This window comes from Macrosteles quadrilineatus, unplaced genomic scaffold, assembly GCF_028750875.1.
Source record: "Macrosteles quadrilineatus isolate MER2022 unplaced genomic scaffold, UCM_ALF_1.0 Scaffold_2__2_contigs__length_208266976, whole genome shotgun sequence".
NCBI classification, from domain to species: Eukaryota; Metazoa; Arthropoda; class Insecta; order Hemiptera; family Cicadellidae; genus Macrosteles; species Macrosteles quadrilineatus.
The window spans coordinates 11,497,653-11,522,440 of NW_026542595.1; the positions used below are offsets into that span (position 1 = coordinate 11,497,653).

The 24,788-nt window shown below is 34.1% G+C and overlaps 1 protein-coding gene across 3 annotated transcripts in view; it reads right to left on the bottom strand.

Moving 5' to 3' along the window:
- Nucleotides 1-24,788, bottom strand: part of LOC128988063 (RNA-binding protein 34-like) — a 47,100-nt gene extending 22,312 nt beyond the window's left edge. Inside the window, exons 1-3 of one of the 3 annotated variants that reach the window (XM_054409248.1) lie at nucleotides 24,617-24,788; nucleotides 21,640-22,112; nucleotides 4,510-4,628 (exon numbers count right to left, since the gene is read on the bottom strand). In XM_054409248.1, coding sequence (XP_054265223.1) covers nucleotides 4,510-4,628; nucleotides 21,640-22,012 — 492 coding nt within the window. In that variant the 5' untranslated portion in view covers nucleotides 22,013-22,112; nucleotides 24,617-24,788. Of the gene's footprint in view, nucleotides 1-4,509; nucleotides 4,629-21,639; nucleotides 22,113-24,455; nucleotides 24,571-24,612 lie in introns of those variants that run through there. The other 2 variants (XM_054409246.1, XM_054409249.1) reach the window with 2 other exon arrangements.

The window sequence follows — 24,788 nt, forward strand, 5'->3', positions numbered from 1 at the left end:
TTTACCTGATTTTGTAACATTGTTAGATGACTGTTTAAATACAAAAATAATGATAATAGGCAAGAATATTTACAATCATTTATTAAAAAACATCAGCATAACATTTTTTTATTAATCACGCCTAACTTACTAAAAATGCCTACGATTAGAAAACATAGTGATATCAGTTAGGATAGAGTTCAACTTATCCTAAAATAAAATAAATCATAAAATAAAAGCAATATTAATTTTTATAAAATAGTTAGGTACTTGTTTTGACTTTTTATACATTTAAAGAATTAATTAAATAAGAACGCCTTCGCAAAGGAAACGCAACTACAACACGCTCCTGTATTGCGGGTATTGCATTGACTTTCTGCAGGCGTTTTAAATTTTTTTTTTTTTTTTTTTTTTTATTCTCGTCTCGATAAAAATCTCGGCCAAAAAGAAATCTCGTCTCGTGTAACGAGATTTAAAATTTCCCGAAAATTTCCCGAAATTTCGAGACTTGACCATCCCTAAGTCAGAAACCTTCTTGGGCGTGTATAGAACAACTTCTCAAAGTTTCATCACGATCACGTGGCCGGTTTGGTAACGCATAAAAGGAAAAACATAAACATACATTGGATTTTATACACCATATCCTATAAAATTAATAGACAATCATGTTTCTTGAAAACCTTTTTTCTCAGCTCATGTGAATCGCAGGGAAAATCTACGCATACTGTTAAGCTATGGTTCCACAGACTGCGGAACTTCCGCCGTGCAGTGCGTGATTTTCTGCAGCGTAAATCTGGAGAGGTGGTTCCACTGACTGCGGAAAAAACATTGGGGAAATTCAGTTCTGTCCAAACTAGCGACGAGTATGGAACACAAATATAATACCATAAATACCATAAAATAATATTAGGTAATATTCAAACCGAATTATTTTGAATTGTGGTTACTTTTATTATAAACTGATGTTAGACCTAGTTCTTAAAAATCACCTTGTTCATTTTTTATGAGGATGGTGATAGTAAACATAAATAAAATATCAATTTGAACTTAAATTGTAGTTTTATTGATACACGAATAAAAAATACAAGCCCCAAAAAGAATAAGGTTATTGAAAATTAAGTTAGAAAACTAAATTGATCGGTCACAATAATTATTTGATGGCTCTTCTCCGCTGGCGGAATCCGCACTGCCACTGCTCTCAGACCATTATGATTTGTCCGCCATGCGGAACCGAAAATTTGGGATGCGGAAACGCACGTCAGTGGAACCGCATACATGGGAACGCCATTAAACCAGTGTCGTAATTCCGCAGCGGAAAAAATTGCACCGCACGGCGGAGATTCCGCATCCTCTGGAGCCATAGCTTTATAAAGATATTTTCCCGTATACATGCAGAATCCCTTTATTAATTAAATAGACTCAAAAATAATCACAAAAAGTAAATTTAAAATTTTGAAAAACTAACATGGGTTTTGGGTTGCAATGCAGGGCCCTGTTTCATAAAAATACTAGTCTAGTATTTACTAGTCCATGGACTAGTAATAATAGTGTATTTTACAAGTCTACGTTTCAAAAACCTACTAGTGTAAAATACTAGTTACTAGTGTAGGGACTAGTATTACTAGTGGTTTTTACTAGTGTAGACAGCAATGTGTTTCATAAAGATTTACTCTTGTAAATTACACTGGTAAATACTTGTCATTTTCTAACAACCTCTCTACACCCGTATTATTTGAAGTAGACTAGTATTTTTGGAAAGAGTGTTATTTCATTACACACATCACTTAAAAAATGAATTATTGAATTCTTTTTTCAAGTGCGTATTGTCTCAAGTTTGCAATTTAAGATAAAAATAGATCTGTGAGTGCTAAAATTATAATTATTAGATGTAAATTACAATCAATAAATGTGGCGAAGTACAAAATGAGTGAAATTGAATTTTATAATGTATGTAAAATCGCCCTATTAGAATAATTATAATTATAAGTTATCAATTTCTGTGAAATTTTAGTCTAAATTTACTTGAGTTAAATTTCATGGTTATATCAACTATTTAGTTATCACAGATAAAATATTTTTAATCTTTGAGATAAACCAAATTAAAAAACCGCATACCATATTGCATACAAAGATGTACAAAAATGTATCCAACATTGCAACATTAATCAGATTATTTTACACCCAAGGCTCTCGGTTTTATTTAAAGACATTTTAATAGGAAATAATAGTAAGACAATTTTAAAGAGGAGTTGCATTGTATTTTTTAAGGTGCTTATTATTTGCTTCCCTAAATAGCTAAAACCCTGTGATTTACTAACAATTTTGTAGGTCTATATTTGATTTTTGGGCGTTGGACTGAACTGCTCATCATAAAAACATTACTTTTAATCCATTTTGGTATTCTGAATTTGTTATTCAAAGTAATAAAAAATTAGATGTTGATTAGAGCTGTTATTTAATGTAAAAACATGTAAAAGTTTAATTAATGGAACAAAAAGTATAGTGAGTGGTGCGGATTTGAACCCAGGGACCCACCACATTAGAAGCGAAAACTCCACCTCTGAGCTACGCCCTGCAATAGCGCCTATGCCATGTTTTACTATACTTGAAAACCTACTTCTCCATTGCTTGTAACGGCGTTGCAATTATTCGTTGCATCAATAAACGTTTAGGCTTATTATTCATGGTTTGTAGACTCAAAATTAGAATATCACCAAATGTTTTTTAACCCAAATATCCTTATGCATTCGAATATTTGAAAACATAGGTAAGGGTACTTGAAACCGTTCCAATAAACAAAATGTCCTTAGACGATTTAATTACATTCAAAATTTGAGCCTTCTTTTCTTTACTTAGAGCAAGCTTAATTTTATATGTCAGAATAAAACAAAAACTATACAAACCACAGCGAATGCGGCAGCAACAGATCAACTTCCACCCAATTGTTTCGCCTACAACCGGCTACTACAATCACCGTGTTGATTGCAGTGACGCGACGCCGCGCCGGCGCGTCGGCAGGCTCATTGATGAACATAATAGCGGTTTGATAAATAATGTGTGATTGTTTTACTTATGTGTCTATATAGTTATTAATTAAAAGAAAACACTGCGTTTCTACAACTATTTACTTTTTGTATCAAATGAAAACAAAATTAAAACCCTTTATAAAGGGTTTGAAAACCCGTGATTGAGGTTAGAAATTTGTTTTGAAAGTTTACCTTGTAAAGTAATTAACATTATTTCATTAGTTGGTCACGTGACTAGTAGTTTTGGTCACGTGACTAGTAAAATACACTAGTATTTACTAGCGGTATAAAAACGTTTATGAAACACAAATTAGTAGGACAGGTAAATACGGGACTAGTATTTACTAGACTAGTAATTACTAGACTAGTATCTTTATGAAACAGGGCCCAGGTGACAAAATAACGACGGCATATAAACAGAAAATCAAAACAAATGAAATAAATTTCAATCACATGTTTTAATTACAGCATAGGGTGAAAATAGTGAAGTCTGTACATTACATATATTTGGTCGAGTTTATGACCACTGGGCGACCTGTAGTATAGATAAATGAACTGTAGTCAGCTTGTTTATGGATATATTTTAATCAAATTTGGCCATTTTGATACCAATCTATCGACATTTTAATACAAAAAAACACCTCATTACCTCTGTGGTAGCAAATCGAAACCGAAACCAGGACAAAAGCATTGCCAGACGGGATTTTACGGGAAAGTTTAGTACCAACCTACACCAGAATAAAGCTTGCATCTAAGCTACAGGCTGGCAACGATTATAACGTTCCCCGGCAATGGCTGAGCTCATACTGAACTAATGAAGTGGGAGTGGCGCAACTACATCAATAGATGTAGCCCGCACTGAACGTGTTAAAATTTATGTTATTTAAATAGGAAAAAATCTGACAATTTTAAGGGATTATTTGAGTAAACATCCAGCTAGGTAAATAGAAATCTGCAAGTTTGCTGCAGCAGGGCTATTTTTTAATTCAAATATTATTTAGGAAAAAAGATTATTTGTTTATTCTTTTGATCGCTCCTCCACTCAATTGGCAGAACTGAGACTGCACACCTAGTATTAATACATAAAGCTTATTATTAAAAATTCAATTACAGTAAGTTACTGGATATTTTATAACGAAAATTTTAATTGTTACAAATCTCATATAAGATGCAGTCTATCTCCGATAGCCGCTTGCATTGTTATATAGCAAAACAGCTGTTAGTTGGAAAGACGATACAAATATAATCCTGCAAAGTTTTAAAAATCACCATTTTTAAACAATTGAATATGAATGAGCATATTGACAATTGTATACTGTAGTTATTTACATTACTAATTAAGAGATCCATGAACACTTAAGAACAATAGAGATTGTCTTAAGTAAAATGAAATAATGTGTTTAATCTTATTGTTACAAAAGATGTACGAGTAAAACCATCAATCCAAGCAAACACCTGTTTTGATTGAGCTAGAATAAAACCATATTTTCATTCTTCAACTTACCTTAAAATTAACATAACCAAAACCTTTTCCAATTCCAGTTTTAATGTCTCTAACAACACGGACACTTTCAATGCATCCGCAATCTTCAAAAGCACTCCACAAATCATCGTCTTGTGCTTCTAAAACAAACAAAGAAATTTAAATTTCAATCATAATAATATTTAGAGACATGTCAATGGTAATTTTTTGTGCAGTATATTAGCTAATAATATATCCACTATATCCAGTGTCAGAAATTTTTATCCACCACATTAAAAAGTAATTTAGACAGTTTTTTTTTAGTTTTTTTTTCTGGTAACAGGAATATTTAGCAAAGCGAACTAAAAAAGGCTAGTTTATGTGTATTAAAATTAAATAATTGTAGCTATAGAAGCAATACACACAAAGCATTAATACCCCTGCCGCAGCAAACCTGCAGACTAAGCGAATTTAAACTTGTACATTTTTACTAAAATATTTCTATAAATAAGACATATTTATTCCCAATTTAAATAACATTAGATTTAACAAGTCAGTGTTTAGGTGTGCTGCTACGGGGAAGGTAAAAAGTGTTTTTTGACCATACGTCAATATTATAAAATGAAATAAATAAATTTGCCAAATTTTATCTACATATAACTATAAACATGTAAACTACAACAGTTTTCATTTTCTCTATAAAAATAACATGGCAATTTTAAATTACACTTTTTTTTTAATTTTCTCTGTGACTGTTAGGCATACAAAAGCGCTTCAATATACTAAATTATTTCTTTTTTTAAGCTCTATACAATGGTTTAGAGATAAATTGCAGTTTTTTTTCTTTTTAGGGTCAAAAATGGGAAAACACACATTTTTACCCCATAAACCAACCCATGTTCCCATGGTCCGATTATGCTGGTCCGCAAACTCGTTTTAAACGTTTGTACCAAATTTCATTAAAATCGGATAATTTTTGCTCGAGTTATCGTGCTAACGGACACACACAAACACACACACATATATATATATGTACATGAATTGAACGGATGGTGTTTTTGGCCTCTTGGGACCTCAAAACAAAAAAGGAAATCGGTCCCGGGTACAGGTCTTACCATGAGACCTATGGTAATAGCTTATTCCCTATATGAATAAAATCCCTATATGCCTACTTGAATAAAATTATAGACCAATTTCTATTCTTCCATCGATATCAAAATTTTTTGAAAAGCATTGCAATTAAATCTCTTAAGACACCTAGAACTATATAATCTTTTTAATCACGAACAACATGGCTTTCGGAAAAATAAATCCACTTCCACTGCTTTAATAAGTTTTGTTGAATCAATCATAGAGTCATTAGATAAGCAAGAGAAATTTACCGGAATTTATATGGATTTATCAAAAGCCTTTGACAGTATTTCCCACTCAAAAATGTTTGACAAACTTAATAGCCTAGGAATCAGGAATTCGTATTTAAAATGGTTTGAATCATACTTAACTGATAGAGATCAATATGTAGAAGTATCAAAAACTGACAAAAATCAAGTTATTAACCCATTTGCACCGTCTTATTTATTTACAAAAAATCCCAGTATCACTGAAACATTAAAAATAAAAAAATATACATTTGACTAGTTTTTATGATGATTTATAGTATTTTATAGCTGAAAATCATAATAAAATTTATATTTTTATATTATTTTGAATTTTGTATGTATATTTATATGTATTTAGGATTAGGATATGTTTACACTAATTTATACATTTCTCAACAAAAATGTGCATATACCTGCCTGAAAAAATATTAGACTATTTTTTATAATGCTTTATAGTATTTTATTGCTTAAAATAATATAAAACATATAATGTATATAAATGTATGTATTTTATATGTATATGTATTTAGGACACGTTTTCACTATTTTTCATACTTTTCATAAAAATTGTTAAATAACTGCCTGTATTACGTAAATATGAAATCATTCAAGGAACATAATATTTTTATGAACAAATTTAAATATTATATGTATATATTGTAAGTGCAAATGGTTCATTAAAAAAAAAAAAATTTTTAGATTTCATGGCTGGCGAACCAGTATGTCAGCCGCGATACTGCACATCACTGACTTGACGTACTGGTACGTCATCCGATGCAAATGGGTTAAATTTCAGTCAACATCAGAAAAAGTTAAATATGGAGTACACCAAGGGTCAATACTTGGACCATCATTATTTATCTGCTACATAAGTGATATGCTGAATTGCCTAAGTAAATTAAACTCTATCAAAAATCAGCTCTGTTTGTACGCCGATGATTTAAACCTTATAATGTCTGCAAAAACTGGTATAGAATTAGAAATTCACTCCTTAATGGAGTTAGCAAAAATTAAAGATTTCTTTATTACTCACGATTCAATTTTGAACACTCAAAATACTAACTGCAAATGATTTTGCACTAAACAAGAGAAATTAAAGAGGAAATAAATATTTACATAGATAATGAGGAAATTATGCAAGTTGAAAATACTAAATTTCTTGGCCTTACCATTGTAGCCCAGGCAAATTAGACATATGCTCCCCAAAAAATCGTCTAAAGCTGGAAAGTGTTTTAATACCTTTTGGGAGTCCCAAATAAGACTCCTGTGAGTTTGCGACGGATTCTGACGTCTGCTTAAGTTTTGGGAGTCGAAAAACTATGCAAATTTTGCACTTTTTTCAGTTTTTCGCTTAAAACTCCTAAATAACGAATCCTAAGGAAAATGTTGTTCAAAGGTGTCTTTTAGTGCATTTAATTCCGCGTCGATTGATGTTAAATACGTCAAAATCGGCCGAGCCGTTTAGCCACTATAGCTTTTCAAAGTGGGTATATTTTCATCAACATGGACAAAAGGTTGATTATTTGAACAGTTTTCGGCTTACAACTCCTAAACGACGCATGCTATACAAAAATGCACCTGTAGTTAGTTTGGAAAACATAAAATTCGGCTTAGAATTATGATTATGAATTACTAGATAGTTAATTTCATATTTATCATCATCCAGAGGTTTATCCAAGAATGTGTGAAGGGAAGGGTAGCAAGACCCCCTATGTAATTTTAAATTTAATATTGTTATCTGAGGTTACAAAAATTCTAGGATTCGTCCTAAGCTCCCATTTATACGATCCCATCTCTGGACACTCCAAAATGGTGTTAAGCGATTCTAATATATAAAAAGATACTAGCAGTCATACCCGTCCTTCGTACGGGGTTGGCATATAAGTATAAAATGATTATTCCAGTTATACTCAAGCTTTGCGTTTGCAATGGGGGAAGACACAGTTTGATAAAATTTTCTTCTTGAAATTTACAGTATACTATAGTATGACACGTCTACAATAGTCATAATGTTCTACCACTTCACCTAAACAATAGATAAAAACAAATTATAAAAATTTGCTAAATGTCACAAATTATTCATGAAATCAAAAAATAAACATAACTGTAAACAATCCTTCTTTGACAGTTCTCATTGCTTATCACAGTTTTTTGCTGCTGCTTAGTTCAAATTAGCTGTTTTCATGAATGATAAAAAAATAATAGTGCTGCACCCTGTTGGTAAATCTTATAACTTTTTAAAGCTTTTTAAAATCATAGAACCAGCTTTTTCAGTTGAAACAGCTGACTACATTCTTTAATTCCCTTTAAATATGAATACTCATGACCATTATTGATGGTCCATTATGGATGGGTATTAGCATAGACTAACCAACACAAGTAGACTTCTCATCCCATTGTAAATTTTGAAGCTCGTTTTTCATGTCTAGTTCATGTACGCCACACTGGGCGCTAGTGTCGACGAAATTTTGTTTCTATTATTTTCGGGTTAATTTCTTGATTTGTGCTTTACTGTTTAGTTAAATAACTAGGGGACAATTTATTGTTTGTGATTTTATCGTATTATTTGGTTAAACGAGGTTTTAAATGACTGTATTTACGGGAAACAAATTGTAAACAAAACACGACCTCTAACATAAACCGTACAGAACTAACAATAAAATTTTCTTCAGCTGTTCCATTAGGATGAGAAATCTACTAAGGGAGTATGTTTTATCTATGGTGTTAGTATGTTGAATTAGGTTAACATGGGGATCTTCAGAGCCACTGGGGCGGAGACCGAAAAGATTTTTGAGATATGAATATGCCCATATGTTAATCGGGAATGTGAGCTATCATCATGCCAAATTTCAGCCCAATCCGTCCAGTAGTTAATGCGTGATTGAACTTCAAACAAACAAACAAACAAATAAACAAACAAACACACAAACTTTCACATTTATAATATTAGTAAGATTACAACGAGAAAGATTTTATTAAATGTAGCAAAAATGTTATTTTTTAGCTTAATAAACGAAAGATGTTTACATAGTTTTTATGTATTTTGGCCTATAAAAAAAACCGATTGGGAGTTTTCGTAGATTTCACCATATAACTTCTCTACTTCTCATCATTGGAATCTTAAGAATAAGAATAAGGATTAATTCCTTGCTCTTTTGTCTTGCCGTTGCCACAAATGGTGAAATTCGGTATACGCTACCATCTTTTTCGTCAGATATCGAATTGAGATAATCGTGCCCCTTGCAAGTCTTTCAGACAGTAGTGCATTATATCCCTGCATTTCAAAAGTAGCAAGATAATGTAAACCTTTTTTTACATGTACACGATAGTCGAGATAGGTAGACGGAGTTGAGAAATTTTTGTCGAAACGGTGGATTAGCCGTAGTGATGGGAGTTAATCCATTGGCGTTAATTTTCTATACCTATCTCTCAGAATTAAGTACACTTTTAAATAAGCTCTAAAGGATTGGTGGATGAGCAGCCCCTTTTGGTAGAATTAAAGTCAAATTAGATTTTGAAAATGTACTCTAGAAGAGACCAACCCTCACTTGATTTGGATATTTTCTGCTCCCACCATATATAGGGTCAATACCTGCTTCTGCAACTTCGCCAAATGTTGTAACCCTTCAGAACACAGTGAGATCCACATTGATTGGAGTAAACAGCATGAACAGCATGACAAGCATTATTAATAGTCAAAGCTATTGGGAGTATGTTTTATCTATGCTATTAGTTAAGGACGTGTTCAGACAAGGCCCCAATAGAAAAATAGGCCATGCTGCAGGATCCATGACGTCACACTAGTGGATAGATTTATTGATAGATTCACTGCCATATCCCCTATGTTTTTGGTAATTAGGCTGGTTGTTTGCCAGATTTCAAAGGTAAGATTTTAAGCTTCGGAAACTTGACAAGCATCCGATCTAGTGTTAACAATAAATAGCGGTTAAACGATGAAGCCGATCTTAATGAATTGAAAATCTACGCAGACGTTTATGCTCTTTAAACTAACTACATGTACATTTTTTCTATAGCATGCGTTAGAAGATGTAAGCCAAAAACTGAAAGATGAATACATGGATAAATCGTATATAATGGGAGGTTGGGATGAATCCTAGAATTTTCGGAACCTCAGAAAACAATGTTTGACTTAAAATTACATAGGGGGTCTTACTCTCTTCACACCTTATTAGATAAACCTCTGGATGACTATCATGGAATAAACCAATATCTAATAATTCATAATCCATTTAAGGACAGGATCTACGTTGTAACCAATTTTAGTACAATTTCCCAACTTTAACTTACTTTTTTCAATGAAATGGCGACCATACAAAGTAGGTGACAATCAATTACCGTTACTGATTAGTAAAAAAAACACTATACGCAGAATTATGTGTTTTCCAAACTAACTACAGGTGCATTTTTGTATAGCATGCGTTAATTTAGGAGTTGTAAGCCGGAAACTGGCCAAATAATCAACCTTTTGGCCATGTTGATGAAAATATCCAAACTTTGAAAAGCTATAGCGGCTAAATGGCTCGGCCGATTTTGACTTATTTAACACCAATCGACGCATAATTAAATGCACTAAAAGACACCTTTGAACAACATTTTCCTTAGGATTCGTTACTTAGGAGTTTTAAGCGAAAAACTGAAAAAAGTGCAAAATTTTCATAGTTTTTCGACTCCCAAAACTTAAGGCTCCGCTCTACCTCTACGGCAAAATCGCATTACAGTTCGACCGACTGCCGCTTGGCGCGCTCCTCGGCCAGGCGCGTGAGGGGAAGGGTCATGGCCTCCGTGGAGGGGATTAGTTAGTGGTTGTGGTTGGAGGCAGCCACGGTACACAACAACAGATGCTCGCTTATCGCTGCGCTATGCCACTGCAACCGTTGGCTACACTCACACTGACCATCGACAGTTACAATTTATGCTGACAAATTGTGCTAACAGCACCTATGATATCTGAAATATTATAGCTCATTCTCTTTCTTCAAATTAAGTATTAAGCTTGCTGATTTTACCACAAATTGTATTTACCCTATCTTTAAAGCTAATGGATAAATAAATTTCAATGCACACATAAGATTTAATATGTATAACTACGGCATCTATCGATTTATTATATTACTGTATAATATTAATTAAATTAAAATAAATCTTGTATGGTCATAAGATGATTAATTGTATGGATTATTTAATATTAAGTATATAGTTAACGGATATAGTTAAAATGAACTATTAAAAGTGAAAATAATCAAACAACAATGCTGACATAGCTCCAAATTGAAGTTTAATTTGAAATTGTATCAAAATGTACAATTAAATTCCATCTCTGATAGGCATTCCTCTGGGATGTCTAGGATCAATGATTTCTGGAAGCAAAGACGATTCGTAAAAATCTAACAGTCGTTTTTCCATGTTTGAACTCCAAAAATTGTCGTCCTTCACTATTTTCTCAACAGACATTCCATGAGGGGTCCAAACAACAAACCAACAATATGGCTTATTGGTTACACGAAGCTGTCCTTGCACCTGATAATAGTAATTGTGGTTTTTCTTTAGAAAAATCTCCCCTTCATATTCTGTACAGTATTTTATAACTTTGTTTTTTACTGCTTCAACTGGGGTCAAGTCTTTGGCCTTTGCTGGACATTTCACTTCTACGAGGAATTTGTTATCGAACATTCCATCTGGGCTTGCTGCAAGGAAGGGGTACTGCCTGTCGATGAACAGATCACACGGTTCCACTTGAATCAAGAGTAGTTCAGTTAGTTGGGCAATCGCAACCTTCTCTTTTTCCAAACCATATCTGAAAAAATATATTAAATTAATAGAATAATCTTATGTTATAAAACCAATCTTAATTAAATCGATAAATGCAATACTGTAATGTTTATGAGTCATACCCCAGTTGTTCCTTTAATTGATTTGCAATTTTTTTTTACCTATGTCAATCATTTGATAAACACAATATAACAATAAGATCCGTGGTAAAAGAAGGTGAATATTTCACAATTTACTGCATTATCATCTAACAGTGTTTGAGTGTTAATCTAGTACAACAATCGCGAGAAATTGTAAATTAATTGCTTTGACTAAATGTTAAATTAATGTCTATATCCACTAAAAAACACTGACCTTGTAGATGCATTTCCAGCGAAGTCTTTGTAAAGGAGTTGTTTAACTATTTTCGCCCGTGATGTGGTCTGTCGGAGCTTGCAACTTTTTCCAAAATTTGAGGCTGTTATTCAGGGTTGGTACTGATTTTGGAAAATGAAATTCCCTGACTTTTTCAGGTTTTCCAGACTGATATTATACCTTTTCCAGGTATACCGTAAGACGATATCGAATAGTCAGAATCAAGAATTATTAGAAAAAATGTAGGCCTAAATAGTTTACTCATAAAACCAATAAGAAAAGAATTAAACATCTGGAATCTGAAAAATTAAGAGTACCAACTAACTTAACCTCACACTTTATGTTCTACTTGGCCTTGACTTGACACTAGCAGATAGACGACACGGTGCTTCTGATACTGATATAAATCGATATTTTGCTTGCGATATCATCGGCTTATATCGGAAGAAACATGTGATATTGGAAAAATAACTACCATGCTTGTACCGGAGACAAAAAGTAGTACCAAACTAAACTATTAAATGTTTCAACTAACAGAAAATTTTTTTTTTATAAACTCCTACAAGTGCAGTTTTTTTTAGTTTATTAAAGGTTGAATCAGTATTGGTGTAAATTCAATGAGGAATTGTATTCAGAATCCTATTGAAATTGAAACGATGAATGTAGGCCTATCCTTCCGCGCATCGCGGTACTACCATGATAGATTTGTAGCAAACGGATTGATGTTTTAATTAATGATTGTAACTTACGTCAATCAATCCAGTTGTGTATTGGAGGGACGTACGTTTCGACCTTTAGGCCATCTTCAGCCCCACTGTTACACTAAGTTGTTCCATCCTTAGTTGCATAGTTGGTGTAGCAACCGCGTCAAATATTTACAATGAAGAACACAAAAATACATCATTGACTAAGACGAACACATATTAATAAAACTATCACCGTGCGCACGGCTGAACGGGCTCGGGACTGCGGCAACACTCATGAACTAACGGTACTAGCCGTGTTTCCATACGTGGGATTATCCCGAAAACAGGATTTTTAGAGCATGAGCGGGATTTGAAGGGGATGTGGGATAAAACAGGAGTTTTGGCTATGACGTCGTTTTTATTTACTATGCTTTATTTTAGTGAAAAACTAACCCCAATCTAAAAAATTACCTTAACAAAATATAATAGCAATGTTAAAACAACTATTTAAACACAATATGTCTAATTTAACACTCAGAATTTAACACAAAAAATCTTAAGGGATTAAACGGGATTTATTAACCCAGTGACCGGGATTATACTCTCTTGGTCGTGTAGAAACACTGGGAGCTCGGTACGTTCAATTAAAGCCAGTAATCAGAGATGATGATAGAATGTCAATGATGATAGAATGTCTGTCAATGTTCGATGTTTTTTATATCGATGGTAGGTTCCCGATGTTTTTGACCAAGTATTGAGACGTAGATGCAAAATGTAGCATATCTGTAAAAAATGTAGTCTTTCAAGAGAAATTCCCTGACTTTTCCAGACCAACAAAATTCCCTGACATTTCCAGGTTTTCCCTGACCGTACCAACCCTGTTATTCTTTTTTTTCTTTCCTTTACCCATAGCTCACATGTGCTTTGACCCCTTGACTTTTTTTCCAGTTCATTCCTTTCGTCTTCGTTTAGACTAAGAGAGGTGAGAAGTTCAGCCTTTCTATTATCAAACCTATAACGAAAGGTTAAAATACTAAATAAATTTATATTTCAAATAGCCTATCGTTTACTGACGTAATAAAAAGTTAAAACGTCAAACATTTACATTTACCATGTAAATACGTACATTTACCATTTATATACAACAAATACTTCATAATTAACCTTTTCAGTAACACATGTTGATATATGTTATTGTATGTTATTATATATATGTATGTGGAAAAAGTTTATCATATGTTCTGCACATTTGCCATACCAAAAAACCACTTACCACAGCAGTATTGAGACTTAGTTTTTTTTTTAGTCCTTAGTGCAATCATCAGTCGTGATTTTTTCTATCTTCTTGCACATTTTGCATACAAAGGTGTATTCAGAGATCATTCCCAATTGCCTTTCGTGACAAACCTCCATATCAACAAACGAACAGTCAAAGGGTGTGTGGTTCCCACATTTTTGGATAGCAGAAATAAAATGCTTCATATCGACTAATCTTCTTCCATTTATATCAATCGGTGTGTTAGATTTGTTCCTAATCGGATCGTCTTTTTTACACCTGCAGACCAACGAAAAAATTACGTAAACCATATAATAATCTATATGAATTGCATTATTAGAATTTCTACTATTCAGTTTGAACAAATTAGTTGTGTCACCATCAATATCTCATTAACTATTAAATGTCTAGAAAATTTTATTTGTGTTACATTAAATTTTATAAATTATTGTTCTGCAACGTTTAAATTAAAAATAAACTTTATCAGCAATCTGACACATACATTGTAACAGAATTATTTTTTTACGTAATTTCATGGGAAAATCGCCAGTAGGTGGAGCAAACATAAGTTAGAGTTAGACATTTAAAAGTTTTATTATAAAAAGACTCACGTGTCCTGTGTGTCTACTGGAACGCCTTCTAACCAGTCGGACTCATCACTTTCAGCATCTGAACATGCTGCAGCTAATGAATATTCGGTCCCCTTGAGTGATGCACTCTGTGGTGTGCGAGGTACTTTGCACCTGTTAGAATGAATAGTTAGTAATAGCATTGACTATATAAACTTTAACACTAGTGTTTCTATAGTCAATGGTAACAGGCTACTGGTGCCACAGCTGATTGCTGATTGATGCCTGTGTAAAGTTAGTGGCTGGCAGACGATTTGACAACTAACTATGGGGCATCAGGAAATCAGCTGTTACCCCGTCCTCGGTCGCGCGCTCGGCGCTCGCCTGTGCCCTAGCATGTCAACAGCTGACTAATGTAAAAATTGGATGATTCCTACAACTTTCCATGGCGTAATATTGTTTTATTTGTTGTGCTATTGTCACAAAGTTTATCTATGTGGAATTTAATACCACTTCTGCCATCGCTTATTAGGTTTAATAAAAACTACATTGATCTGTTTTATGACATTGCGTGTCTTAAGGACGTTTAAATTTATTTTTCTAGGGTCCAAGGGGGATCTTTAGCCCCCCCCCTTAAGGTGAAAATGAGGTGGAGTCTATACAAAATATTTTACTAATAGGTTACTTATAACTACCTATCTGTACTTACCTAGTAGTTTATGTAGACCTCTATATTTTAGCAATGAACATTTTAACAATTTCCTACTTAGCCAGTTAGCTGTAAAGTGGCTATAATATCAATGAATTTATGCTTACTGTGATCTTTACTCAGACTTTCCTCATACAGTAGTAGCAGGAATAAAAAATACCTGTAAGCCTATCCTTGATTGTAGTAACCTACCCCGGTACCTACCAACTAATAAGTAATAAGTAATATTTGGCTAGTGAATAGTAAAATAATATTATGTACTTCTAATTTAAATAACTCTCATCATACATTACCTATTCTCTTCCTTATTTGTCTTCAATTCACGCCAACGATGTAAACTCTGACTTCCCTTGTTCTTAAATCTTCTGGCACTTAAATTAAGGTGTTTCTTTTTTCTTCTCCTAGGATTAGGCATCTCGAGGCACACCAGCAATGACAAAAAATAAACACCAAAACACTCAAAACATGAAAATCACTGCAAGAGTGCAAGCGAGTGAAAAGCACGTGGTCGTGGTAGTCGCCCAGGTAGTCGCCTCAGTTGGCATCTTCCCGCGCGCGCGCATTCGCAGACGGCTCGGCGCCATGGTTTTGGGGATGGGGATGGGATTTTGAGGCTGTAGCCTACAAGAGCGGTAATGGCCCATAAGCCTACCATATCGGCTTATTAAAACCCGTCTCTATACTATTAGACCGAAAACTTGATCTTGGCTAGAGGTCATCGGTGCAGAGTAATTTAGTATATTGAAGCGCTGGTGTATGCCTACAGTCAGGGAGAAATTAAAAAAAGTTTGTTAAAAATTACCATGTTATTCTTATGGAGAAATTACTTTACTTATTTATGGATATATGTTGATAACATTTGGCAAATTCATTCATCCTACTGACGTATGGTCAAAAAACACTTTTTACCTTCCCCGTAGCAGGAAACCTAAGCACTCGTTAAATATTATGTTATTTAAATTGAAATCAGTTTGTCTTATTTATTAAAATATTTTAGTAAAAAATAATGAAATCATACAAGTTGAAATTCGCTTAGTCTGTATAGTTTTGCTGCGACAGGGTATTTTATTTGTAGACCCGTGTTATGACTTGTAGTGAATTTGAACTTGAAGTTGAATGGCTGAGTGGTCAATAGTCTAGCTAGAACATTTGAGGTATCAGGATTCAAGTCCCCAACTTGGAGGGGTTAATTACAAAAGTTTAAAATGCTGTTTCAATTAATCAGCACTATTGAGTACTGGTTTTCTTAAAACACATGTAATTATGGTTGTTATTACAACAATCTCATACCCGACGTTTATAAACAAACTTATATTTTGGTAAAGTTTTAAAGCTGTATCTGTGCAAGCAAGTTGCATTGGCTGAGTAACTGTTTACAAAGAGGACAGTATACTCCTATCCTATGTGTAAAAACGGCGACGACGCAAAGATGGAACAGATTCAACCGATAGGAGGGGAAATATCGATCGATGGCTGTGGTGGGAGAGCTGACGACAGGTAGAGCCGTTGGCCGCATGGCCGCGCCACTGCACGGCGCCTTGAAGAGCGCTTGCAAGCCTTTCGAGTCTGCGTGATTACATGGTTATCATTCAACTTTTTAGTAAACTAACTTCAGATTCTTGTTTTTAAGCATCTATTGCACTTGTCCCGTTTTTTATTTTTTCTGTAAAAATTATTTTAATGTATTAAAACTTATGATAAAAAACGCCTATTTTTACATTTTTCACCAACCCGTGAGCCCAACATTTTTTAAATTATCAAAATTTAAAAAAACGGGATACCTACAATAACATTTAACGAAAAATATGACACCAAGATCTTTTAAATCGGTTCACAATTGGGGCTACAAACAGGAAGAACTAATACCCTTACATTTGCGCGCGCCAGACGGGGTAGAGCACAGCCTTAAGCAGACGTCAGAATCCGTCGCAAACTCACAGGAGTCTTATTTGGGACCCCCAAAAGGTATTAAAACACTTTCCAGCTTTAGACGATTTTTTGGGGAGCACACCCTGTATTTGATCTAATTTGCCTGGACTATTGATAGAAATCTAAGTTGGGATCTGCACGTGGATAATGTCTTAAAGAAAATTAACTCAGGAATCTATGCCATCAAAAGATTGTACTGTATTATCCCTGTGATACGAATGTATTAAAAAGTGTTTATTTTGCCAATGTTCAATCTCATGTTTCTTATGGGATCTATGTCCACGGAGGAACGCTCAAAATTTGACAAATATACTTAAGGACAGAAAAGAGCCTTAAGGGCCATATTAAACTTTAGGAACAATGAATCTGTCAAAACTTACTTTACTAAATTTGAAATTTTGACTGTTTACAGCTTATACATTTTAGAATGCATAATGTTTGTAAAAAATAATATAAATAGTTTTTATTACAAATAAAGATATCCACAGCTATAGCACTAGGAATAAAAATAAAGTAGTATTACCAAATCATAAATTAGAATTGTTTAAAAGAAAAACTTCATACAACGGTATCAGATTCCTAAATCACATACTAGATCACATAAGAAGCATGCAGGATGATAGAGGTTTCAAAGTAAAATTGAAAGAATTTTTTATACAGAGGGTACTTTATTCATTTGATGACTTTTTTAACTTTAGAACAGATAATAGATCTTAAAATTCAGAAAACAGCAACCTGGAGTAGTGTGATCAATAATGTCCTACCGATCATGTTGATTGTAGCCTACTTGTTCATGTATATTCGTGTTCATTGTTTGACACTATTTATATAAATATGTATTTACAAATGAATAAAGATCTTTTGATTTGATTTGATTCCATATGGGAAATTCGCTAAAAGCAACAAAAAACTTCAAGAGCTAAAAAACAAAAACAATATGGGGTGAAATGTAGCCTATATTTTGAATAGGTGTGTACTCATAGCAAAAACTAATCATAAAGACTAACCATCTAAGTTTTTTTTAGTTTTTACCGTAGATATCATGTTTTAAACTGTGACACACTACTACCAGAGGAGTAAATTATAATAACTGGAGCAGTTCTGGTTTAACCTAGCTATAAGCTGGTGAAACTATTAGTAAAATTAATATATGAATAATATAATGTGTACACCTCTAGTCAAAGAATACAACAGAATATTCACCATAACAAGTCAACTAATACAGAACAGAAGTGTCAGGTGTAACCACAGAGCATAGAATAAATATAGTCGCCACTTCTATAACTACAGCTATACCAGCAGTGAAGCCGATTTCCGCCATCTTGGTAAGAGAGTCGGGCTCGGAACATTGAAAACACGGCATCATTACCACTGTGTTATTCTATGCTACTTTATGAATTAGATGAAGCTACCACTCCGAGGATACAAATAGAACTATCCCCCCTTCGATATTGACCTAGGACTCTGCCCCGCCGGCTTTCAAAGATCTGAGGTGAGAGGTTTAAAAGTAAATATTGATTGGTGGTTTCCATGGTAACAATATACAGTAATGGTTTAAATGTAAATGCAGACCGGGCCGGCCATCTTGGTACGAGAAGCCTGCTTCACTCCAGACGGCAAGTGCCGCAACTATATTTATACTATGCTCTGTGGGTGTAACTTATTTAAGTTATAGTTAGTCATTGGCATAGGTTATCATTGAAATATCGTTGTGAACTGAGACTTCATTTCACAAATGTAATTAAAGTGAAATTTATTCAAATGTAAATAGGCCTAAACATTTTCTCCATAAGAATAACATGGTTGCTTTGAAGGCCACTGGGGCAGAGCCCTATTGGAATTTCAAAAAATGTTTTGTTTGATGGCAAATATACGTGCTTCAACCTATCCAACAACATTGGGACTTATTTGCCAGGCCAATTCCTTGCGAAAATCTGCCTTCCTCTCAGGTTTTGGCCAGTTTCAATGTTCCTCCAGACAAGTTATGTGTCCAAATCCCTAACAGCACGACTCCCTTCCCCCTACTGCCCTGAGCAATAGGGATCACTGGGATTCACTCTAACCTTTCCTCTCCCTTTCCTGGAGAAATTTTATTTAATTTTCTTTCTTTCTTTTTGTCTCTTTCTTTTTTTCATTTTAAAAGCCTTTACGTATAGCCTACCTGGTTTTTCATATTTCCTTAGCTATTTTCCTAAGTGTCTAAATTGTTTTCTTGTCTATCATCAAGTTTTATTTTCTCATCTCTAGACCTTTCCTATCCAAGACTTCTTCCTGTTCTTTCCTATTTGCTCCTGAAGTGGAGAATTCATCAAAACATGACTTGCGGTCTCTATTTCTCCGCATCTGCATACTTCCTCTTCCACCAGGTTAAATCTCCGCAAATTCGCCTTGAAATTTCCATGTCCTGTCACAAACTGTGTTAAATAATGGCCCATCTCCCTATCTTCTTCCTGTCTCCTTCTGATGTTTGGCATATATCAGAACGTCTACCTTTATTCCTCACTCTGCTCCCAGTACATTTGCCACTCATCTAATGTCTCCTCTCTTCTGGCACTCTTGATTTCAAAGTACCCATGAACTTTTGAGAAAACTAAAAGTCACACCCCCATAAACCATATACTTAAAATGTTCATCATGACGAGAATCCTCGTGCAAAACCATCCATTATTTCATAAATTGCCTTTTTATGGTCGTAATTCCTTTCTAAAGGGAACTTCCCATATAGCCTACCTAATGTTAAAAATACCTCACCTGTACTTATTTGTTTGTTATTCTTTCATTCAATTTATTACGGTACCTTTTTAATATCAGGTGTGATTATTCGGTTGAATTACTGTATTCTGTTTTGTTTATTTTAGCTTAAATTAACCAAACAATAGTTTTACTAGTGTACCTGTTGCTCGAATACGAGCAATTGCTAAGTATTACAGGCGTTATTTTAAAACGAATAACGGTTATAATTTCTGATGACTTTCAAAGATTCGACTCAAAGATTTTGGAAATACTCAGGTAAATATTTCATTTCAACCAAGTCAGTAAATGTTTGTGGTAAACTCCTCGTTCCCACCACCACCCCTGGCTTAAGACTGGGACTTATTTGCCAGGCAAATTCCCCGTGAAAATATTCTTTCTTTATAGGCTTCAGCCACTTTCAATCCTCGTCCAGACACATTACGTGTCCAAAAGCCTAACAGCACGACTGCCTTCCTCATACCACCCTGAAGGATAGGGATCATTGAGATTTGCTCTAACCTTTCTCTCCCCTTCATGGGCAAGTTTTCATTCCTTTTCTTTCTTAGTTTTTGTTTGTTTCTTTTTTTAAATTTAAAAGCCTGTATGTATCCCTGGTTTTTCCTAATTCCCTAGCTACTTTTCTAAACATCTCAATTGTTTCCTTGTCACTCATCATGTTTAGTTTCTCATCTCTATACCTCTCTTATCCAACACTTATTCCTGTACTCTCCTATTTGTCTTCTGAAGAGAACAATTTATAAATACGTGACTCGTGGTTTTTATTTCTCTACATCTACATAATTCCTCTTCCACCAGGTGAATTCTCCACAAATTCGCCTTTAAATTTTCCATTTCCTGGGACAAACTGCGTTTCATAATGGCCCATCTCCCGATCTTGTTCCAGTCTCTTTCTCATGTTAAGTATATATCCGAACGTTTACCTTTAAAACGTTAACATAAAACACTCTGCTCCCAACGCATTTGCAACTAATCTAATATCTCCTCTCTTCTGTGTCAAAATCAACAGCTTGTGCCGCGATTATCCAACAGTCCTAAATTGAATGTGGAATCTTCAGGCAACTGTTTGAAAGCACACATAAACCCAACACGGAAGGGTGCTTGCTGTATTTGGTTATCAACGACAATAGTATTATTTGTATTTCGTTCGCGCCTACCAGTTAAAATTTGTCGGCCTCCTCCTCTTGGACGTCCTGGTCTACGTCTTATAGTCTCCATTATGTCGAAGGTTTTTTTGGTTATGTTTTTATTTTGAGCAAATAAAAAACGGGTTTAAAACAGTGAAACATCAATCTTTTCAACTAATCTAAACACCAATTTTAGTATAACCAGCTGTTTCAAATATTAGTGTCAATTGCAAAGTATTCATCTGTTTAAATGTAAACAAACATTTTCTCCATAAGAATAACATGGGAACTTTGAAGGCCACTGGGGCAGAGCCCTGATGGAATTCCTAAGTTTTTTTGTTTGATGGCAAAACTACATGCTAAGACCTTTCTAACGACACCTTGGACATGGTGATCGGTAGCACCGCTGTTCCAAAACAATTATGACATAAATATACCTAGCATATTAAAAATATAGATTAATACTTATGAAGTCAAACGGGGTGAAGCCCGTGGGTCTAGTATACTATATAGGCTATAGTGAACTTAACAAATTACCTACAGCAACACAGCCTACATCCTTACTTATCAATATTAGATAGTATGCAATATGTACAACTTACTGAAAGCCAAGTTTCCAATGAATACACTTTTCTTCCCTTCAGTCTTTCCTGAATCTTCGGCCAATGTTACTCTTAAATGGTGTCCTCCAAATAGTTCACCATTCATTTTAAGAGCCTCCATACAACTATCAGAGGTTTGAAATTTTATAAATGCATTTATGTGGTTACTTTCTTCGTGAAAATCTTTTTTTATCACTGCCTGTTTCTTGGGTATTTTAGGGTCTTTGCGAATCGCACATCTAAATCTCAGATTGATAATAGGACCAAACTTTCTGAAAACCTTTTTCAACTCTTTCACCATTGTTTCTTTTGGAATATTTCCAACAAAAATGGTGTTTTCCACATTTTCTTTAGGCTTGTGATTCATCTTCATACAATGGAGATAACCTACCGGTAAACAATTTATTTCAGTGTGAATCACAATAACCGTGATTTAATCTAGGAGTACTCCAACCTCACACCACATCACTTGCCTGTAACAAAATAGTGTGTCAAAATAAGTCAATCAGGAGAAAACTGCAACATGGTAACTGCCTACTTAAATTAGAGTGAATCTTGCATTAAATACATTTTTACCTATAGTGGACTACAAGATATAGCCTACAGGGTGGAAAAAAGTCTTGGTGGTAGGCCTGTAGTTAAACATTAAAAAAAATCAAGATACCTAGTACAAAACTTGGTAGGCCTACAAATTTACTGGGTTTAAATATTATTTTAACACATTATTCAGTGATACGCTGACCCCTCAGGAGGACTCTGCTAGTACACTTGCCACTCATTTAATCTCTCTTCTGGCACTCTTGATTTCAAAGTACCCATGAACTTTTAAGAAAACTAAAAGTCACACTTTCATAAACCATATAGGTACTTAAAATGTTCGTCATGACGAGAAACCTTGTGCAAAACTATCCATTATTTCATAAATTGCCCTTTTAAGGTCGTAATTCCTTTCTAAAGGGAACTTTCCATAGCCTACCTAATGTTAAAAATACCTCAGCTGTACTTATTTGTTTGTTATTCTTTCAATTTATTACCTTGAAGTTGAGAATCACTTAGTCTGCACGTTTGTTGCGGCGGGGTGTTTTCCAGTTGTAATCTACTCTACATTCAGTTCATTGCAAATTATATTAATCGATTCTCCTTTATCGATGCATTCAAGGGCTTCAATAGTCCAGTAAATATGTACAAAAAATAGGGGGTTGCTGTGCAAAAGGTCGGGTAGTTCTGATTTTTGGATATGTTGTTAGTGTTGTGTCCATAGCATAAAATCCAAGTTATCCACCTCAAAATGCCACCGCGCGCTGCGGGGCGCGCCACTTGTTAACGAAATAGCAAAAATCTGACCATTCCTGTGGGTTTTCACTCTATCTCGCGAACAGTTGATTTTACTGAAAGTATTACTTTATATAATTAAACGAGGATAAATTTGTAACAGTTTAAGCCCAACAGCAAGTATGTAGCGTAAATAACGGTCAAAATACAGACCTTCAAAATAAATAAATTTTTCAAAGATGTATAACAATTGTTGTTTTTTCAATATGTCCACAATATATAGTTGTTTGAAGCAAACACCTTATTGATTTAGAGAGTATGCCAGTTTATTAAATAAATAAATATAATAAAAAAATTAATGACAGTATGAATAAAAATACCCCCACATTAGCAAACCTGCAGACAAAGTGGATTTCCATTTGCTTGATTTGATTTTCACAAACCTATTTAAATAACATTAGGTTTAACTAGTACCTAGGTTTGCTGCTACAGGGAGGGTAATACAGCCTAGTATATCTTTTAATAAAATATTAATAGAATGATAAGAAACAAATAAATTTACCCAATTTTATAAAAATGTATCTATAAATAAGGGAAAAAAACAATAGTTAAAAATATTTATCGCCATAAGAGGTCCCTTTTCGCTTTCCCCGTCACATATAAAAATCAACAGTCTTGATGACTTTAAATCAGTTTGGTGGGGAACAGCTTTATGAAATATTTCTTTGGGTTTCTACGTTTCTTCAGAGGTTTCTATGTCAGAACGTTATTGTCAGTCCTAACTTTGGATCAGCTAAACTTTTTGTTTTAGTTAGAAACCTAGATGTCTCATCAATAAATCAATTGGATCGTAATGTAAGCCTTAGATTATAGGTAACAACGCAGAGGATACGCGTCAGGTAACCGAATGTGGTTTAGGCGTCCAACAGTGACGTCACCGGGTTGTGGGGGCCCGGAACACCATTATCTTATCACAATGATACGGAACAGGGCCATCGGTGTTTGTGGTGTAGTAGAAAGAGTTCTAGGCTGATAAGTTTTAGCCAAGAGGTACCGGTATCTAACTTAGATCGAATCCCATTGGATTGTCAAAGATTTTGCTTAGAATAGGCTACCATTTCTTCTTATTAACTGTACATCTTTTGTCGGAATTTGAGGCATTTATAATTTTATTTTAAGACCCGAAAGGGGTACAGTTTCTTAACTGGGCTATGCTAATATTGATTGAAACTATTGAATTGAAAATATTGATTAATAATCGATATTTTTAAATATATCTATCATAAAAAAAAACTATCACGCAAGAAGGTTTACTAATCGAATCGATAGTTTCAATCAATATTAGCATAGCCCAGTTAAGAAACTGTACCCGAACAGAATTTAATCTTCATTCGATTTTTTCATCATCAGCAAGTTTGGTTAGTTAGGTTAGGTTATGACAGTAAATGCCGGACGCCTACCGCGTAGCCTATCCTCTGCCTTACACTTTTTACACGATCAACCAAGAAACTGTAAAGCTAACAAATAACTAGACCTAAGCCTACCTTATGTTTTGTAATCTATATTTAGCCTCCCCTTCAATAGTAAACGAGAACGAGGGTTTTGTTGTGATTTTAAATACATAGTGACAACAATAACAACAGCCCGATTTTTATAGCTTAGCACGAAACTACTTTTAAAAGTTAATAGGTTTAAACTTACTAACTTATGGATATGGTATCACTGGTAGGCTGAGATGGGGAATGAAGAAATTATTAATGAACATAAAAATGCAAACACAAAATAATTATAATAATAAAGAAGATATAACCATAGATAAAGGTTAGTCTATGATATAACCTAAAAGTATTTTTCCATCCAGATAACTCCGTTCGAAC